This window comes from Anser anser (assembly GCF_964211835.1).
Source record: "Anser anser genome assembly, chromosome: 6".
Lineage (NCBI taxonomy): Eukaryota > Metazoa > Chordata > Aves > Anseriformes > Anatidae > Anser > Anser anser.
The window spans coordinates 38,058,739-38,074,416 of NC_139726.1; the positions used below are offsets into that span (position 1 = coordinate 38,058,739).

At 37.1% G+C, this 15,678-nt stretch overlaps 1 protein-coding gene across 1 annotated transcript in view; it reads left to right on the forward strand.

The window, feature by feature from the left end:
• LOC310902102 (uncharacterized protein) overlaps positions 1-15,678 on the forward strand; it is a 382,687-nt gene that overhangs the window by 127,601 nt on the left and 239,408 nt on the right. Inside the window, exon 5 of the mRNA XM_083843085.1 lies at positions 2,751-2,819. Coding sequence (XP_083699211.1) covers positions 2,802-2,819 — 18 coding nt within the window. The 5' untranslated portion in view covers positions 2,751-2,801. The remainder of the gene's footprint in view (positions 1-2,750; positions 2,820-15,678) is intronic.

Below are 15,678 nucleotides of genomic sequence, written 5' to 3' on the forward strand. Positions count from 1 at the left end.
TGTTATTTCTTCCAAATAAACTCTCATATTATAAATTGGTAGCACTCCTATTCCACCAGTAAACATTTTGGTTATCACGAAAGCAAGTTGGGTCTGACTTGATTGTTACTTAGACTTAAACATGACAAGCACTTTGTTTGAAAACTGACAGTCATGTATAGCATCTTCAAGCTGAAAATGGAAGGCAAGAAAAAAAGAAAGAAAGCCACTCCTTTTTGTTATGCTATTCCTTGCTAAAATAAAGTGGTGATGTTTGTACCTAGTCAAGCACAGCTCTCCTTTGATCTACATAATGACTCATTCACACATTCACAGTCAAGCTTGTACTTTCCCTGACATGTAGTTTTTAATCAACAGACTGACATCCTCTGTAGCAAATTGCCTATAATCAGTGCTGTCCTGAGATGGGGGAAGGTACCTCAGCATGCCATAGCTCCAGAAATTTGTAGGTTTGTAGGATACTGCTAGCAGTTCTGGTGAAGAGTAAACTATAAGCTTCCTTTCCCTAGTAGATCTCATGCTAGTGTCATCCACAGAAGTATCCTTCATCTTGCTGTATAGGCATCAGTGAGACTGAAAATTGATATCTCACTGTAGTCTACTGATACAGATATTTATAATTTGCCTAACTGGTCTTGCTAGTTTGCCACCAGTATGTGACCCATATTAATGGTACCCCCATGTTAATGTTGTTTTTGTTAACACAGAAATTCCCAGTGAGTTATGTTAATCCAAAGCCTGAACAGAATATCATTTTATAAAGATTTCTACAATAGAAAACTCAAAGCTCCAAGGAAATAAACCCTTAGATAAATAAGCATTTTGAACGTGCACCTTGTTTTACTTGCTAAATTTTCTGGCATGACAGGAGAGAAGGGTTTTCCTACAAGGTGACATTCATTGTTTCTGTCTTGCACTGCAGCTGCCCAAGGTTTCTGTTTTCACTAATATGACCCAGTGGGTTCCTACTTGCAAGCATCCTACTGTCCCCACTTGGAGTTGACCTCGATCTGACTTTGGCATTATTATTGCTAGAAGAGAGTCAGAGCTTGATATGGTGATTACTTAACTGTATACAGATTTTACTGTGTGTTGTTTAAACTAGCACATTGCACTGTTTACAGTGCTTCACTAATATATTTTAAAAAGTAATTGGATAGTTTTAACTATGTAAAATTGCTTATAAGAGTGTGACAATGCAGTACACTGCTGCTAAGCAGGTTTTAATCAATTCAACATTGGGTTCATTTGGTTACTAATCTCAGACGTCTATGCTTCATTTTTATATTATAGGAAGGAAGTTTCCATAAATATTCAAGACATACTAAGTAAAAGTAATTATTTAGGACTTAGCTGGGAGAGTAAGCAATGGAATGAAAAGCCATATGAGCTGAAATGGAGATTTTTTTTAAAAGTAATTCTTTGAGTGTAAGCTAGATTTACAAGAAAACTGTGGATCACCAACATTCATATGAAAGCAATATAGTAGACATGTTTACTTGGAGTATATGTGTGCTCCAAGAGTCACCTTGTACAAAAAAGGATGAGCTTTAATTACAATAAAACATCTGTTCCTCTTATAAAATGGAAGTCAGCTTCTAACAAATTGTGCTTTTCTCTCACATTCTTTTGATATGCTTACAATTTTACTAAGAAACGTTTTCAGAAAAAAAAAATAGAGTTTTTGGAAACTTTTCATTGCTGGTTCTCTTCTCCCCGTGCAGTTTAGCTGGGGGATAGGCTGGGGACAGGCCTTTGCTGTGGTGACACAGGAAGCCTCCCCTGCTGCTCCCTCCTGAGCAGGGGGGGAATCTCTTCCATTGGCTTGGGTTGACCTGGCTATGATTCTTCCCCTCGGTTTTCTGAGAGACGTGCATCGTTTTCTTCCATTTCTGACATTTGCTGACACCCACAGTACTGGTACCTTGTAGCTTCAGAGGCTGCTGTTGCATTTGGATTTTGAATGCAAAGCCAAAAAATGTCCTCTGTTGTGAATGCATTTAGTGCGCATGGACTGCCAGCTTCCCCTGATGCGGGCATTCTTCATTTTTCACCGGTGATGGAAATAGTGTACGGCTTGCTTTTAAAACAGCCACCAGACGAGGAGCCACCTCCGCCCCAGTCTCACAGGCAGGTCTGCCGATGTGAGTGTTGGTTGTGATGCTGTTTTGACATGTTATTGACATATTTAGGTAAACATTTACATGTTTTGACATGTTTAGGTAAACATTTACATGTTTACCCTTTCTGTTTGGCATGTGTTGACACAGGTGACCTCCCTCCTGCCAACAGGCCTGATCCTGACCCCCTCCTGACGGGGACATCCGAGCCTGGCCTTGGCCCAACCCCATGGAGGTGTCTGGGGGTCAGGACTCTGGGCCACCATTTCCCATCGGCCTTGATCCCTCACTGAGGTTCTGTAGGAAAGTCCCTGTCAGCCATCTCGTGGCTCCCCTCCCTCAGGGTGCTGATGGCTCTGAGCCCTGACAGGAATTTTCTGCTCTCTCTTCCTATTTCTTCTTAAAATGCTACCTGAAGGTCTTTTCAAGGTTAAAAACTGCTAGAAAGGAACTGAGAAATGAAAAGAAGTTATTTTCTCCACTTTGTGTGAAGAAAGCTTGTACGTTGTTCTGCCTAGTAATAGCTAAGCCATTTAGAGTACCAGCTTGTTTTAACAGATGAACAGAGTCTAATATAGCCCTCATTATTATTTTGTTTGTTTGTTTATTGTTATTTATTCCTCTTTCCAGGTGTTTTCCTTCAACTAGTGGCATCGGGTTCCCCGCCTGGAGCACCCCAAGATGGCAGCCGGTCTCTGGGTGAGTCATGGCTCCTGCAGCCATTTGCAGGGTTTTGCAGCTGCTTTGACAGTTTTACTGTTTTTGCCTTTTTCCTCTGTTTTTTCCTGGAAGATTTTTCATCTGCTGTTGTGGTAATTAAAGGCAAGCAAGTCATGTCTTACCTTGGATGAGAGAAGATGAGAGCAGGGGAAAAAGGCTCAGGTTTAACTCTTTCCTTTGTTCTCATCTATCAAAGAAGAGATTGCCATATGTTTTCTCTGCTTTTGCTGCTCGTTATGTTTGTAAATGTGACATATATTAATCACATGTTGCACTAAAAGAGTTTTGCTCTTTGAAAGCTATTCATATTTTATCCTGTGCTTCATTTACACTGATACTTTTTGATTTTATATTTGCAGACTGGATATTTTCATGTTTTTACATGAAGTATGGGCTAGCTATTTCTGCCTGAATGGTATATAGGAGAATATTATGTATGACAAGCATATTAGCTATATTTGATTCCAGTAATGGAAGTTGAAGTTTCTTCATTAATGTTAATGACAACATAATGATTTATGCCAGCTGTGAATATCTGTTTGGTTGTATTTTTGCTTTAGGAAATCCATTTGTTTGGTAGAACGACAAGGTTCTTTTTTTTCTGAATAACTTGAAAATATTTATTAGACTGGTTATTAATTCTTAATACATAAACATTCATATTCAGAGGATTATTCATAGTGAAGCTGCTTTGTGACTACAGCGAAACTGTAGTTTCTACAGGGTTATGGTTTGCCTAGGTATTGACCTGGCGTAGGTTTACAATTGCTGTGGTGTTTGTTCAGCTTATTGAGAGGTGATAGATGCTCTCAGGTTCAGGGCCAGTCACTTGCTGTGTACACAGGGGGTGATGGCAATGGACAGGACCTGCTAAATGCTGGGGTTGGTTTGGTCACTCTGAGAGCAGGGATCAGCAAACGTGAGCCCACTTTTCCATATGTCTCATTCCAGAACAGCTGCTCTTTGTTATTAATGGAGGTTTGACCTTTTTCTGGGAAATCTAAACTAGTGTTGGTATACATACCTGCAAATATTAACAAAACATCAACAAAGCAATCCTTTTCTGTTTTCAATATTGACACTTTTGCAATGAACTACTCCTCACAATTTAAAGTGATTCTTATAGAAGGCTTTCAGGCAAAAGTGTTTGCCTTCTTTATTACTTTGTATCTTCCATGGTTAAAGCTGCAACAGCTGAAATTTCACAAAATGGCACTTACGTGCAGGGATCTGCTCTGTACAAAGAAACAGCACGTGTTTTGCTGTCCATGCTGTTTTAACACTTGATCTTTCATTTCTGCCTTTATAGTATGGTCTGACCTTTCTTCTGTACCATATTGTGTCTGTCCTTGTGGACTCCCTTCCTTTCACCCTGGTGATATTTCACTTTAATTTCTGAGTCCGTATGTACTCTACTGCCTATTTCCAGTGGAATTCAGGTTTCTTTTCTGCAGACCAAACTCTATTCAAACTATAAATTTCATCTCTCTCAGTATTTTTTGCTAAGGTACTGAATTTTGAAAATTTTTTTGCTCTGACTTCCCACAGTTTTAATTTTTAGCCTTATGAAGAAATGATCTCAATGTTCAGACAAGCAAATTGCTAAGCATTTTCAAGCTTCATTTGAATCTATTATAACTAAGTCTCTTTATTTGATAAAACTGAGCTAGACAAGTGGATTTCCGTAAGTGTGGAGGTTACAAAGTATATGCAACCCATTTTTGTTTATATATGGAAGAAAATTACTGACTGTTCATAAAAGCAAAGCAGTTCAGAAATGATTCAGTAATTCTGTAATAGTGATGCTGCAAGTGCTTCCCATTTCTTCCCCCACAATTTTTTCTTCCTTTTCCTTTTCCTTTTTTTCCTTTTCCTTTTCCTTTTTTCTTTTGCATAAGTTTAGTTTAATGGTTAGAGATTTTTTTTTGTTTGTTGTTTTTGTGTGCGTGTGTGAAAGAATAGTATATTGGTTTCCTTAGGATTCTTTTGCTTAATTGGTTTTGTACATTAATATCAAAAAGCACAAATCAATTAATCTCATCACTTGATTTTAATTCAAAATTTAAGAAAGTGTGTGGAAAAGATGTACCTTCTGAATCTGACTCCTTTTAATACCTAATAAAATTACATTATAGGAATTATGAAATTATTCATTACTGGAGAAAAACTGACAAATAAGAGATCTAGAAAAACTTAAACTTTATGAACACAGAGCTACTAATAGAGGACTTGGGAGCAATGTGACTGTGCATTTTAAATATGTAGTCAGAGGTAGTCAGAAGGGATCATAGATATATGTGTACACAGGTATAGAGGTTCCTCTCCCAACACACTGAAGAGGTTCAAGGAAATATACGTCATTATCTCTTAAACAAGTGTTCTGTCAAATGCCTTTAAAAAGCAAACAGTTCACTGGAGTTTGAAATTAGAAAGTGATATGCAATTACAAGAATCACTCTTTAAAAATATATATATGTAGTTCTACATGCACACACATATACCTGCAAAGTTACTCTGTGTGGAAGTTGGAAGGGAAAATTTATTTTGGCAGTCAGTAAACACCATTTCACTAGTCTTTATTTTCAGTCAAGAAGGTCATGGATTTTGCAGGATGCATTTTTTGCATGGATTTTCAGGGTCAACCTACCCTGAACGTGTGCGGGATTTGCTGCTCCATCTGGATCCATACAAGTCCATGGGTCCAGATGGAATTCATCCCAGGGTGCTTAAAGAGCTGGCTGACGTCATCGCGGGACCTCTCTCAATTATTTTTCAATGATCTTGGGAATTTTGGAATCCAATCCCATTGGACTGGAAGCTGGCAAATGTTGTGCCAATTTTCAAGAAGGGTAAGAAAGAAGACCTTAGCAATTACAGGCCTGTCAGTCTCATGTCAGTGCCTGGTAAAAATATGGAGAGGATGATCCTTGAAGTTATTGAAGTGCACTTGGGGGACAATGCAGTCATTGGTCCCAGCCAATATGGGTTCATGAGGGGTAGGTCCTGCCTAACAAATTTGATTTCCTTTTATGATAAGATCACCCATCTAGTCGATCAAGGGAAATGATGTGATCTTTTTGGACTTCAGCAAAGCTTTTGACACGGTTTCCCATAGGATCCTACTGGACAAAATGTCCAGCATACAACTAAACAAAAACATCATACGATGGGTGAGCAATTGGCTGATGGGCAGGGCTCAAAGGGTGTGGTAAATGGGGCCACATCTGGCTGGCGGATGGTCACGAGTGGGGTCCCTCAAGGCTCCATTTTAGGGCCAGTCCTCTTCAATGTTTTTATAAATGATCTGGATGTAGGACTAGAAGGTGTTTTGAGCAAATTCGACGATGACACCAAACTTGGAGGAGTTGTGGACTCGGATGAGGGTGGAAAGGCCTTGCAGAGAGATCTGGACAGATTGGAGAGTTGGGCGATCACCAACCACATGAAGTCTAACAAAAGCAAGTGCCGGGTCCTGCACCTGGGACGGGGCAACCCTGGCTATCCGTACAGACTGGACGACAAGACGCTGGAGAGCAGCCCCACAGAGAGGGATCTGGGGGTTGTGGTTGACAGCAAGTTGAATATGAGCCAGCAGTGTGCCCTGGCAGCCAGGAGAGCCAACCATATCCTGGGATGCATCGAGCACGGCATCGCTAGTCGGTACTTCCCTCAGGAAGTGATTGTCCCGCTCTACTCTGTGCTGGTGCGGCCTCACCTCGAGTACTGTGTGCAGTTCTGGGCACCACAGTACAAAGAGGACATTAAACTGTTGGAGAGTGTCCAGAGGAGGGCGATGAAGATGGTGAAGGGCCTAGAGGAGAAGACATATGAGGAGCGGCTGTGGTCACTTGGCCTGTTCAGCCTGGAGAAGAGGAGGCTGAGGGAGGACCTCATCACAGTCTGCAACTTCCTCACGAGGGGGAGTGGAGAGGCAGGTGACCTATTCTCCGTAATCACCAGTAATAGGACTCATGGGAATGCTGTTAAGCTGAGGCAGGGGAAGTTTAGGCTGGACATCTGGAAGAGGTTCTTCACCGAGAGGGTGGCTGCACACTGGAACAGGCTCCCCAGTGAAGTAGTCACTGCACTAAGCCTGTCTGAATTTAATAAGAGATTGGACTGTGCACTTAGTCACATGGTCTAAACTTTTGGGCAGACCTGTGCGGTGCCAGGAGTTGGACTTGATGATCCTTATGGGTCCCTTCCAACTCGGGATATTCCATGATTTTATGATTCTATGATTTACATTTGGAGTGAAAAACTTATACTAGTATGAACACTTGTTTGTTCTTAATGGTTTGCATTTACCCTTCCCTAAAGCTTCTTCTGATGGACTAATATTCTACTTGACTGAATCAATTATCAGTGGTCTTTTCAGGTCCTTCTTTTGTCTGCAGAAGCAAGTCATCTGGTTACGGAACAAATGCATTGCTTTGGGTCCAACTGGATACTTTTATCATGGAAGTACAATCTAAAATCTCCTATACTCTATAGCACTTAGATATTTTTAAAGTTTATGATTCCTTAAATAAACAGGTATGATAAAGAATTTTCCCAGTGCTCTTGCATCAGTACTTTCTCGTCTAAAAAAATACACAGCCAGTGAAATGTACTAAATTTTGTGGTAATTTTTGTTTTATGTCTGTGAATTGTTAATTTCTACTTTTCATTTTGATGAAGAACCAAGGAGTGGAAAAGCTTTTTTGAAAAGAATTTCAGATCTCTAAATAATGGCTTATATTAAACTTCTTTATGACCAGGATGCCTCTTTGTATTGGTTGTTTTATCATCTGTTTATTGCATTATTTGCGTGCTCTTCAACCAGGGTATGGGATTAAAGCAGATAGAGTATCGCAGGATTCAAATAGTATGAATGCTAGATAGCATATGTTTTGATTTAACTAATATAGCAATAGCATAGATTATAAAGCCTTTGAAATGAAACACATTTCTCTTGTTTAAACATTTTACATTCAAATATTAGATTCTACTACTTCCAAATAATTATATTTCACCAGATTATACATGCAGATAGTGTATCTATGAGGGTGAGATCTTCTGGAATATATAAAATTTAAAAGAGAAAAGTCTCCTTTTTCCTCAGTAGACAGTGATTACGCACAGAGAAGTAATTAATAAATTAATCTTACTGCAGAAGCTTATCTAACGGCTTGATTTCACAAGATACTGAATATCTTGGTCCTCAACAAGGCCACAGTGCATGTTTAGATCTAAATTATCCCTAGCCTGAAAGGAACAAAAGGTTAAAATCTTCGACTTAAGTGAATGCTCATCAGTTTGCAGGATTTAGACCTGCTCAGAGCCCTCCTAAACCCTAAATTAATATTGTTTATTGATTCTCTGAATATGGGGGTGATCCTTGGATCCATCTGAAGCCCATGCATTTCAACACACAGGTTCCATGGGTCACCATCTGAGTCAGTTTTCAGGAAAGGGCTTAATTCTGTGACCTGCCTGATTTCAACCCCTTTTCCAAACAGAGGCTTAGGAAGACTTCGAGCTAATCACACAAATCAGTACAAACCAAAACTGTCACTCAGAGCTGATTTTTTCACTTGGTATTTATAACTTTGTATGCCTAAGAGTAAATCTGAGACCTAAAAAGGCATTTCCTTTCTTCTAGATATGTTTTAATGAAAATAACCCCCTACTTTTAAAGAAAGGAGTTATAAAATTAACACGTGCTTGAAGGACTGCTTAGATTTATTTCAGCTGGGTGTTCATACATAAAACATTATCTTTTTCCCACTAATGACTGAGACGTGCAGTAAGTTAAGTACAGTTCTTGGTTCACAGTGCTAGTTTATTCACTTTTCATTGCATTTGAGAGATACTGTAGGTGCAATCATTTTAAAAATGGATTTGCTCAGAACTGATTGCTGGTTCTACTGCTAATCATTATGCTATTCTTTACTTTTTATTCTTTTCAAAGTGTAAGTATAGCATTGTAAGGCAGCTTACTTCTAGAAGGAGCAATGTTGTGTAATGATGAGCTATTTAAAACTATACCAGAATCAACTGAATTAAGCATTGGGTAACTACATACATCTTTCTGGCAGAGGACACCGGTCTAGAGGCCAGTAGATTCAAGGAGCATCAAAACTTGGATGCTGGAAAGCAGAGACGGTAAGACCGTTCAGCCATTTCATGTATTTACCATTATTAAACCTCAAGAGGACATTACTGTTACAGATGAATGAAGCTTTGGGATAAGGAATATGAAGGTATTTCCTTGGAGTCCTCGTGCCTGAAGTATCTTCTAGAGGCTAGGTTTGATTTCATCATCTTAAGGCCAAAAAGTGTTAATTGCAGTAATAAATAATAAATAACCAATATTATTCACAATCAAATATTAAATATGTATAGCCAGGCATTTACTAATTAGTTTCTAGATATCAGTTTAATCACAGTGCATATTCGTGCATATGCTCTTATTACACAGCAAACATGATATTAAATGTATTTACATAGGAGATTTAAATAAATCATTTTACCTCACATTTTATAACGCACAATGAATACATGGAAAGCTTGTTACTATGGCTCAGGTTGTTAAGCTGTGGTAAAATGACCATATGTCTAATCCTTAGAGTGTCAATATCAAGATTTAATGCTGTTTAATGAATGCACTTTAAATTGATACCTCTTGTTAATTTGGATTAACTTTCAAGGTGTCTCTATGACAAATGTGGAGAATATGATAGTATTTGCTTTACTGTCCTCTAAACTAGCAGGAACCATTATACTCCAACTTACTGATCCCTAAAAGTATCATTGGAAAGCATTATTTTCATGACTACGTAGTCTCTTAGGAATCATATAAAGCAGTGTTAATTGCTGTGTATTTTTTTTTTGGAAGATCAATGAGTACCATCTCTACAGAATGTTCATCTACTTTTTTTTTATACAGGCTTTATTTTCAGTTTGGCGCAGCTTTTTCAATAGGTTAGTAATAACTATATTTACAAAACTACTAATGTTTTATAAGAGATAAATATGTAAGTCAAAAAGAGTGTCAATTTTACTTTTATATTCTGAATATTCTACCTTAAATTGTTTGTGAAGCAATATTTTGAAACTGCAGTAGCTGATAGTAGTGAGCGGAAAATATATTTTGTCCACTGTAATATGTTTAAACAGCTGACAAAAAATAGTCATTTGTAGCAAAAATGGGTGCTGCAAACCCTATGTAATAACTAAATTAATCCAAAGCTCTCAGAGTAACTTTTTTTGGAGTAACATGCTTTTGTATGGTAGTCTTGCTAGAATCCCATTGTTCTTTCCTCATACAAGAAGTGACAGATACTGCAATCTGGTCTGGTTAAACTCACAGGTTTCTTAAGTTTACAGCTGGGACATTGTAGTATGCAAGCCCGCATTATTGAATGCAGTGTTATAACCTGTAAAAAGCTGTTACAAAGAGTCACTCTGAACGTGCATCAGTTTCATTTAAGAAGCTATAGAAATGCTCAGAGATCTCATTTATTTACCAAATGCATGGAACCTAGTATAACTTTAATCATGTACTGGAGGCACAAGTCCTCATTAATATAGCTAGTTTCTCCTAAAGAAATAGATGTAAAACTATTTCTCAAAACTGTAGCAAAAATACTTCTAATTCTCCTAGTATTTGTGATTTTTCTATTGCCGTTTATGTATTTTTTGCCTAGATCTGTCTCTGTGAAACTCCCCTTGAAAGGCAAATGCTTTGAACATTCTAGGTATTTTCGTGCTCTAAAGAAAATATTTACAATGGAGTGCAGACCTGTTTTTTTTCTTTCTTTTTTCTTTTTCTTTTTTCTTTTTTCTTTTTTCTTTTTTCTTTTTTCTTTTTTCTTTTTTCTTTTTTCTTTTTTCTTTTTTCTTTTTTCTTTTTTCTTTTTTCTTTTTTCTTTTTTCTTTTTTCTTTTTTCTTTTTTCTTTTTTCTTTTTTTTTTCTTTTTCTTTTTTCTTTTTTCTTTTTTTTTCTTTTTTCTTTTTCTTTTTTCTTTTTTCTTTTTTCTTTTTCCTTTTTTCTTTTTTCTTTTTTCTTTTTTCTTTTTCCTTTTTCCTTTTTTCTTTTTTCTTTTTTTTTCTTTTTTCTTTTTCCTTTTTTCTTTTTTCTTTTTTCTTTTTTTTTCCTTTCAAAAGAACTATGCTATTACGAGGAAAGTTTATTGTTGGAGCTGATCAAAGGACAAGACTTTTCCAGCTCCTAAGCTGGCTGAAAATTGTCAGTGTTAAAAGACAGGGTATTTTTTGCAAGTCTTAATGAACTCACTGGGCTTATTCTGAAAAGCAAATAGGCACAGAAAATGCATGTTGAAGTCCCAACTTTTGGACTTGAGAATTATCTATAGTTAAACTTCTAAATTCTTCAGCTGGCAAGGAGCCAGTTCAGAGAACAAAGTCAGCTTACTCTGACTTAATGAGGAATGTGTTAAAGACAGGAATGGATTTACTTTGACACCAGGCCAGAACAACAAAGCAACCAACCCTAACAAAAACAACAAAACACAAAAACCCCAAACAAACCATACTGAGTGGCAAATTTACACTTTACAGTTCTCCTTAACGGATAAGATGAAAAACTCCTACTGAAAAAATAACAGACAAGCATCAATTGAGATCACGTAGACATTGAACACATGTTGTTAAAGCAAAGTCTCTAGATGGAAAGTCTGAATATCAGCTTTCAGGGTCCTCAGAAAAATGGTAAGAATGGTAAACTTTGAAAGTATGTTGTGCAAGAAGAATTTTTATCCATTGAAAGTCTATAACATATCTAAAGTCAAGAAAGATAACTAATCCTAATCTTTTAAACATCTTGAAAAGAATCAGTTGGATATCATGAAGAGTAGAGAATAGGAACATGAGAAATAGACAAATGTCTACAGTCAGCCATTTGCAATTTATAACCAGAAAATGTTAGCACTTAATTCTTTGACCATTTTAAAAAAGACAACACCACAGAAAATCAAGAAAACATGAAAGAAAGTATTCAGAAATTCCTTAGTCCTGTTCTGCTGAGCAAAAGGAAATGCTGGTCAGATTTAATTCATACTCGTAGAAAAAATATGAAGATGGAGATGTGAATTTTCTTCAGCTATCCTGGAAAAGAAAATAAATCATCAATAAAATATTTTCTTGTAGACATCTTTTCTATACAATTTCTGAAGTATTAGGTTTAAAATAGGTTTGTTCTACATTTTATATAATCACAATACTATTCCTCTTTGCAAAAAAGTCATCAATGCCACTGTTTTCAGATTTTTATTTATAGCTAGGACTTAAGATGTCATGAATTTATCAAAAGACTAAAAAGTACCTCTAAAATTACAGCAGCATTTTTATGCCACTGGGGATAAGATTGTGTCAGTATTTCTCTGATAAACTTATCTTTCAGGTCAATGATCCATGAACTAGGAAGGATTTACAGATATGCCAATGACGGCATCAGAGTAGCTTCTTATCTTTTGTGTCAACAAACAAACACATCTGAAATAATGTTGCATTAACCAAAAAAAAAAAAGTTTTTAATATGACATGTCATATTGAGCTGAATGATTTCAGTGGCAAACCTGGAATTAATTTGGTCTTTTAAAAGGGTAGCTTAAGCAATATTTTACCATGTAGGCTGGCTGACCAACAACAGCTTGAACAAAAGTTGCAATGGAAAATCTGTATTAAAATGTGTAATGGCTGTCCAGTACATCAATGTGTTACAAAATACATCCTGTAGAATTATCAGCTTTGTGGGTTTCCTTTTAACCTCATGTCTGTAAGAAGACCAAGACTGTTTGTGTAATTGGAACCATTCTCATTTATGGGGTGACACCACAGCCTTATCTTGTATGCAAGTGACACCCTCGTATAGGGTGCAAGGGTGGTGTATAGGCAAGAGGCAAGGCAGTGGACAATGTGATACTACTGAGAAACTTCCACTTTTCCACATATGCTAACAGTTCCAAAACTGTTGAAAGAAATGAACAAGACAAAGGTTCCAAGATGTTTTGGAAGAGATCCGCGTTTTGATGGATCCATTTGCAGTCCTTGCTTTTGACCAACCAAACTTAAATAAACAAACAGAATGAAAGCTAAGGGCTAGCTATACTATCTTCTTCTCCAGTGTGGTTTTCATATCATCAGCAGCAGTCTGGGGAGCTGTAACCATGGAAATTAGAAATGACCTTCCAAACAGCAGTTTGGGAATCATTTATTGAAAAGGGTACACCCTTTGAGGAAAAGGTAGGGAGTAGGGAAAGAGAACAGGTTGCGTGAATCCAGATGAAAGACCAGAACTTGAAATACTGAAGGCCTGAACTGAGATCTGATGACAGAAAGTGGATGTACTTGGTATCAGTGTTAATGAACCAAAGAGGAAGAGAAATATATTAGGGTAAAAATAGTCTATTGCATAATAAAAAAAAAAAAAAAGAAAAAAGAAAAAAAACACTATTTTTAAAATCTTTTCTGCCTCCAGAATCCTTCCTATTCATAAAAGCACTTGATGGTTCTAATTGTTTGAAATCTCATCAAAGCATCCAATATCAATGGGAGTGTTCACTCTTCCTGGATATGATATAATAATTTAATCACTATGGTTTCTTACAGAGAACCCTGCTAATGGGGATCCTACATAGATTACTTAAATTGTATTCACTCAAGTACAGTAAATGGTGAAGCACTTAATTCTGTTATTTTTTTCCTCAATTTAATTGAAGCAGAACCATTTAAATAGAGCAATTAGAGGGTTCTCTGGCAACCCAAGAATAGTTAAGGTTATCTTTTTTATCGTGATTGCTTTCAGAGATGGTAATGTAGACAGCTAGTTTGGAGTTATTTCTTATGTTACACTGATTATTAATACCATGTACAATGCATGTATACAGGCATGAACTGCATTCCTGACAACTCCCATGCCCTCTCTTGTCAATAATGTTTTCCATGAACTCTTTCACTTGATGCAGGCTTTCTGTGTGTTTCTGTTGTTGGGGCTGCTTGGATAAAGCAGATTTCACCCTGCCACCTTTCTTGCCTTTCCTCCTGAAGCTGTTTATGATAATGCCAGATGAGTATTCAGAGCATGTGCATGCTATTGTTGCCTGTCACACAGGCTGTTTGGCATGAAGGCTTTCTCTGATCTACTTCTCCTCTTAATAGGCTCTTTAAGGTGCTGTGGAGTCACATTTGTTAAATCTTTTCAGGCTAAACTTACATGTAGAAAGCTTGCAGTATTTTCTAACAATTTACTCTAAAGAAAGCACACAAGGCAGTATGGCTCTGTTTGCACAGTCTGTTAATTTCAATCAAACTTGCTAGCAACCTAGCTAATACATAGAGTTTAAAAGTGCCTGTTTACAATCTATGGTTTATAACTGCAGAGGGTTTTCCTTAGTAACTTGCATGTTTAAGCATACACGATTGTAGTAATAGGTGCCTAGATACAGTTACATTATATTTCTTTGAGATTTCTGTCAGCCAGCTCCTCCTTTCTCTTTTGCACCTCCTCTATGGTTTTATCTAGATTCTAAGATTATGCATCCAGGATAGCTTGGCTGTAGAAGAAGCTAGGATTTGGACTGTATTCTGAAGTTCAGTAAGTTCAATCAGCTTCATTTTCAAAATAAATTATTTTTTTTATCAGATGCCTATTTCTTCAAGGTAACTTGATCCTAAGTTCTTGATCCTACCAATGGGACTGGCAGGAATTGGTGTGGCCAACAGAGATTATCTTCCAATTTCACTTCCGTTGACACTGAAAACTAATTTTTCAGATATGTCTCCCTTGTACTTCTCTACAAACAAGAGAAGAGATGGTGACAGCTTATTCTAGGGAAAAGATTTCAAATGGCTTAGCTACTTTCCTCTTTTTTTTCACTCACCCACAATACATGTACATTTGTTACAGCAAAATATATCTGAACATTCTAGTTTGAAATACCCTGACATGTTCAGTCACAGTTGTATGCTGGCTGGGAAGACCTACGTATCCTGTGGTGTAAAGCTATTTATGACAAAGCATTAGATTGTGAGATTTCCATGACTCTATTCAGCTATCACATGCTTACATTTATTTGCTCAAAACCACTCACATCCCACTCTGCATTAGCAAATGTTTAGACTTCAATGAACACACCTCCATTAGTGTTTCAGTTTGGAGCAGGCAGGCAGTTCTCAAATTAAAGAGGCTTTTTAACCTCGCCAGCTGGGGCTTGTATGATACCTTACTCTGGTTTGCGGGAGCAGGGTCAACCAAGTTCCCTTCAGATGAGCTGGGAGTACTGCCACAACAAATGCACACAGTGGGCTCAGTCTGCTTGCTAGGATGGGATACAGGCCTGCTGGGACCACACTGGTATAGCAGGCTAAGGTGAATAATTTGGATACCTTGGGATAGGACAGCTTTAGATCATCACGCTGACTTTGGAATATTAGATAAGAATATGAAAGACTTCAGATATTCTGACTACAAAAGACCTTCCTTGCAGGAATCTTACAATATTCCTGCAGTTATAATTTTCTACATTCTTTATGCTTTTTGAACAGGTAATAATAGTTTTGCAAGTAAAATTGTAAAATCTTGAGTTTATGAACAAGACAACTTAAGTTTCCAATTTTAACTTCTCTGGATAGTTCCCATGGTTTTATGGAAAGAAAGAGAAGCAAGCTTCTACAAAATACCTAGAGATATTTCACAAACAACATTTCCTGTAAGCTTTGGGAGTCAAATCTTTGTAGATCTGTTCAAACAGATCTAAAATGAACAGTATTCCTTTTTTTTTTTTTTCCTTCTTAATTCACTCTATTAATATAACTTATATTCCCTTCTGAAATG